Source organism: Mandrillus leucophaeus, unplaced genomic scaffold (assembly GCF_000951045.1).
Source record: "Mandrillus leucophaeus isolate KB7577 unplaced genomic scaffold, Mleu.le_1.0 Scaffold755, whole genome shotgun sequence".
Lineage (NCBI taxonomy): Eukaryota > Metazoa > Chordata > Mammalia > Primates > Cercopithecidae > Mandrillus > Mandrillus leucophaeus.
In genome coordinates this window covers 435,361-441,360 of record NW_012108197.1, presented here as the reverse complement: position 1 = coordinate 441,360, position 6,000 = coordinate 435,361, and the positions used below count along the sequence as shown (strand labels likewise).

General features: G+C 35.2%; 1 protein-coding gene and 1 pseudogene across 1 annotated transcript in view; one reads left to right on the top strand and one right to left on the bottom strand.

Annotated features, from left to right (window-relative positions):
- LOC105529217 overlaps window positions 1–6,000 on the top strand; it is a 158,505-nt pseudogene that overhangs the window by 84,896 nt on the left and 67,609 nt on the right.
- The window catches only part of LOC105529212 (zinc finger protein 257-like), a 31,508-nt gene that overhangs the window by 6,851 nt on the left and 18,657 nt on the right, over window positions 1–6,000 (bottom strand). Inside the window, 1 exon segment of the mRNA XM_011966307.1 lies at window positions 5,517–5,612. Coding sequence (XP_011821697.1) covers window positions 5,517–5,612 — 96 coding nt within the window.

The following is a 6,000-nucleotide window of genomic DNA, read 5'->3' as shown; positions in this document are numbered from 1 at the left end:
TGCAGTGAGCTGAGATCCGGCCACTGCACTCCAGCCTGGGCGACAGAGCGAGACTACGTCTTAAAAAAAAAAAAAAAAAAAAAAAAAAAGCTTCAGCAATATGTTGCAGAATAATGTCAATATAACTAAACTGAATATTTGAAAATATTTTATTATAAATTATTATGTGTTTTTGACAAGTAAAAACAATAGTAGCTAGAAGAGAAATTTAGTTATGAGTTTAGTTTTTCGAGATGGAGTTTCGCTCTTGTCGCCCAGCTGGAGTGCAATGGCACGATCTTGGCTCACTTCAGTCTCCACATCCTGGGTTCAAGCGAGTCTCCTGCCTCAGGTTCCCAAGTAGCTGGACTACTGGCGCCCACCACCATGCCCGGCTAATTTTTTTGTATTTTTAGTAGAGACGGGCTTTCACCACTTTGGCCAGGCTGGTCTCAAACTGACCTCAGGTCATCCACCCACCTTGGTCTCCCAAATACTTGCTGGGATTACAGGCCACCACACCCTGCCGGTAGTTTTTAAATTATCTTCAAATCCGAAAGTATTTCTTTCACAGAAAAATAACAGAGATTCACAAACAAACAGGATATGGAAGATTCACAAATAAATAGGATGTTGAAATTAGGAGAATTTTTGTGACTACTCATCTGCACTGGATTAAACAACAAACCTACACAACAAATATACAAGTTATAAAGAAACACAGGGATAATATTTATAAAGGCAAACAAACATAGAGATAATTATATTGGCAATGGATGTTTGGCTGATTCATATTTGATTTTGCTCCACACTGTGTTAAATTGTTCAGAACTAAATATTGTCATACACAATTATAATATAAACTGAAAAATCAAGACACAATTAACTGGTATGAGGTGGCATGTTCTAAAATATAATACAAAAATATAAAATTGCCAAACAAATTTAAAATGTAGAATGTAATACTTATTGGACAGCATCAAGTCGATCCATATACTCATGAACAAAATCTTGGAAGAAGTCTATAGGGAAAAAGTAATACAGAGTTTACTTGAAAATGAAAAACACTAAGTTCTTCCCAAATTTTGAGGTAATAAAATAATACCTGACCAATAATACTTGATTTGAAATTATTTTACTTCAAAAAAAGATAAAAAGACTTTCCAAAATGAAAGGTGAGAGTGTTCATCATGACTAGCACTGTCCTACAAAAAATGCTACATGGTGGCGAGGCACAGTGGCTCATGCCTATCATCTGACAGTTTTAGGAGGCCCAGGCAGTCACATCACTTGGGACCAGGAGTTCAAGAACATCCTGAGGAACATGGTGAGACTTTGCATATAAAAACGAAGAAATGCTACAATGAGTCCATTATATTGAAAAATAAAATTCTGCACAGCATCATATGACTATGTAAATATAAAGCTCTCTATTAAATGTAAATATACAGACACACATAGAATCCTTTACTATTACAATGATGGTGCATAAAATCCCTAAATTTCTTCCATAGAATATGAAAAACAAAATATAAATCTGCATAAATCTGTTATTAAATTTGTAATATTAATAACAAAAATGTAGAGGTATAGTATTTGTATTCAGTTGAAGTTGTTATGAGATTAAAATATATTGTTTTAACTTTAAGATGTTTTATGTAATCTTCATTTTTCAAGATGATTATGAAGATAATATTTATAGAAAGTATGCTAAACAAATAGAAAAATAATCAAAGCATATCACTATAAAATTAAACAAAATTTAAAGTGGTAAAATAGGAAATGAGAAAAAACATATCTATAAGAGCACATAAAACAATAATAATAAAACTGGTAACAGAAACATTTCTTTAAGCAATTATTTTAAATACAAATTAATTAAACTATTTAATTTTTAAAAATGTAATCCCAGGACTTTGGGAGGCCAAGGTGGACCGATCACTTAATCTCAGAAGGTCAAAACCAGAGTGGGCAACATGGCAAAACTGTGTCTCTACAAAAAATACAAAAAAACGAGTTGGATGTGATGTCACATACTTGTATCCCAGCTACCCGAGAGGCTGAAATGAGAGGTCATATGAGTTTGGGAGGTTGAAGCCGCTGTGAGCCATGATCAAACCATTGCAAACCAGCCTGGTTGACAGAGTGAGAACCTATCTCAAAAATAAAAAAGTAAGTAAATTATATTTAAAAAATTAAATGCCTAATTGGCTTAAGAAAAACAGCATATAATACGCTGCATACAAGAGATTCATTTTAGCATTTAGTTAAATAGGCTAAAAGTAACAGAATGAAAAAATTCCATATTCCATGCAAATAGTAACAATTGGGTGAGGTCGTCATAATTACAGTAGACATAATATGTCCTAAGTACTAGCATGAGACAAAGACTGATATTATATAATGGTAAAATGGGTCAATTAAACTGGTATCTATCCATATGTGTATGTGTGTATATATATGTATACATACAGATATATGTATATATAACATATATATGCATACATATATATATCTATATAGGGCTGGGCATGGTGGCTCATGCCTTTAATCCCAGAACTTTGGGAGGCCTAGGCAGGTGGATGATGAGGTCAGGAGTTCAAGACTATCCTGGCTAACATGGTGAAACCCCGACTCTACTAAAAATACAAAAATTAGCCGGACATGGTGGCACGTGCCTTGCAATCCCAGCAACTCAGGAGACTGAGGTGGAAGAATCGTTTGAACCTGGAAGACGGAGGTTGCAGTGAGCTGAGATCGTGCCACTGTACTCCAACCTGGGCAACAAAGTAAGACTCCATCTCAAAAAAAAAAAAAAAAAAATCTATATAGATATATAATTAATATAGTATTTAATAAAATACTTATCCAGCTATATGTATATGTATATATAACATCAGGGCTCCAAAATATATAAAGCAAATATCAACAAATTGAAGCAGGAAATACATAGCAACATAATTGTTGACATCAAGATCCCATTTTCAATAATAAATAGAAAATTCAGATAAAATAGCAATAATAAAACACAGAACTTACAAAACATTATAGACTGTATTAATTATTTTGAATACACAGGAAGCCCAAGAGTAGATAATTTATTAAAAAAAAAAAAAAGATTTGGTTCACAGTTTGGCAGGCTGTACAAGAAGTGTGCACCAACATGTGCTTCTGGTGAGGGTCTCAAAAAGCTTACAATCATGGTAGAAGGCCAAGAGTAACTGGACATACCACATGGTAAAAGACAGCAAGTGTGAGGTGAAGGAGCCAGGTTCTTTTAATGAGCTAGCTCTCTTTTGAATTAATGGAGTGTAAAATTTTGATTACAAAGAGGATGGTGCCAACCCATACACAAGGAATTTTTCCCCACAAACCAAACACCTCCCACTGGTCTTACATCCAACATTGAGAATTACATGGCAGCATGAAGTCCTCATGCCTATAACCCCAACACTTTGGAGGAGTGTTCTCTTCAGAAGGCAGGCTATCATTCCAGTGGCAAACTACAGGACCCCTGGTCTTAGCTACAGGACAGGAAATGGCCAACCCAACTTGGTCCCACTGAGAATTCTGGATTTACTCTGTGAATTATTTCAAAATCCTTTCAGCCACAGTCTGGGAGAGGTTCTGTCCTTTCATAGGCCTGGAGGAAGACACCCGTTTATAGTCATGCAGGCAGGCCTGCAGACCCTGGCTTTTAATGTGGTGCCTGAAGCAGTTCAAAGTTTCAGTTACAGCTTTCTGGGCCACAGTTTATGGCCAGTTCTCTTTACCTAGAAACCAACACAGTGACCTGAGGAAATCCTCTGTGGTACTCAGCGAAGGCTGTACTCATTTACATCCCGATTTAAGGTACATTATATACAGACCCTACTGCAAAAACCTGCCCTAGTGTCTGCCCTACAGAGCAAAGTCTTGAAGGATATCCAATCTGTCCAAAAATAATATGGGGATTACAACTATCTAAGCCCCTTGTAACAAGCCAACTAAAGGTGGACCCTAGTGCAGACCCAGCAATCTTGTGACCAAGCTACAATCCCTCTCCATCACAAACCCAGAGGGAATCCCATCACCCTGGGGGACCAATGGAAGAAGACCTTTACCTACTGAAACCAGTTTATAGCAACTTGAAGAGGTGTTTGCTCCTTCAAATTCACAGACACCAAATGCAAAATTATATTGTGCACCTTGTCAACGCTTCCATTTTAACATAGCACTGATGTGACAGAATAATTAGTCAAAACAATTTTCAAAAAGCCATTGAAACTGAAGACAAATAAGTAAAAATTTGTTGTTTGTAGATGACATGATCTTATATATAGAAAACCATAAGCAGTGCATTAAAACCTGTCTAAGTTAATAAACTCAGTAAATTAGCAAAATATAAAACTAACGTACAAGTATAAGTTATCATCCCATACACTTAAAACAAACTATCTGATAAAATAGACAAAAAAAAAAATCTTATTTACAATAGCATTAAAACAATAAATTTCTGGCTGGGCACGGTTGCTCACACCTGTAAACCCAGGCTGATGAGGGCGGATCATCTGAGGTCAGGAGTTCGAGACCAGCCTGGCCAACATAGTGAAACCCCATCTCTACTAAAAATACAAAAATTAGCCAGGCATGGTGGTGAGCACCTGTAATGCCTGCTACTTAAAAGGCTGAGGCAGGAGAATCACTTGAACCTGGGACGGGGAGTTTGCAGTGAGCTGAGATTTTGCCATTGCACTTCAGCCTGGGCAAGAAGAGTGAAACTCTGTCTCAAAAAATAAATAAATTTCAGAGAACAAATTTGACCAAGGAGATAAAAAATCTTTACACTGAAAGATATAAGATAGCTAGGAAAAGAAATAGAGAAGACACAAATAAATTTAAAAATGTTTTATGAGTTGAAAGAATAAGATTCAATAAATATAGGTTCAATAAGCTCCCTACAAAAATTCCAGAGGTAAGTTTTTTTTACAGTAATAGAAAATACAAGACTAAAGATTACATGAAACTACAATAAACTTTGAATAGCCAAAGCGATCTGGAGGAAAAAAAACAAAGCAGAACGACATCATATTTTATAATTACAAATTATCTTTCAATAACATACTAAAAAAAGATGAAATGTACAGAAAAATTAAAAAATTCAGTGGAACAGAAACCACTATTTCAGACATGATGCAAAAAGAGAACTTAAGAAAAAGCTTAACATAGAATTTTTTAAAATTACGCAGATATTTGTGTGTCCCTAAAAACAATGAAAAAGTAGTCAGACTGTGCAGTCTCTTATATGCCATGAGGACTTTGGCTCTCACTGTAAACTTGAAGAAAAATGACTGAAAGTAGAATCTTTAGAGAATTTAAAAGCATAAGACAGAAAATGCCCCTATGTGAGAACAAAGAAAAAAAAAAAAAAAACAAGCCTCAGACTTCCAGAAACTATACCCTTTGGAACACAGCTTCCCAAATGACATTTTAAGGACTTGCTTTCTCCTTGACCTTTGGATCTCTCATCTGTTGTATTGGCTTTCACTCTCACCTACCTGGGGGTTTGGCCACCATCTCATGTCTCTTCATATTCCAGGGCTCTTTTCCTTGCTCCAGACAGGTGATCAGGTCTGGCTTAGAGACAGCAATACCTGTTTTATTAAAAATAAGTAATATGCATCTTGTTCATATTCTGCAATTACCAACTTAGTAATGTGCTCAATAAAGAGAATGTTAATACAATATTCTAATATATTTATTCCAAAATACTAATTTATAACAGTTATTTCTAAATATTTAGAAAATACTGTATATTTGTAGGTTCTTAATTCACTACTCAGAACTACTGAATAAAAAAATTGGTGGTAGCAATTAGATTTTAAGGTGTGGGCAATAATATTTTACACCAGTAAATTTCTGAAATTACCACTAATCTAGAGTGAGGGATACAGATCAGCTCAGCAATGTGGAAAGTTCAGCTCAAGATGAAACATCTTGAAGAAATTTTTTTTCTACACTGACAAATCCTTATGATTTTCT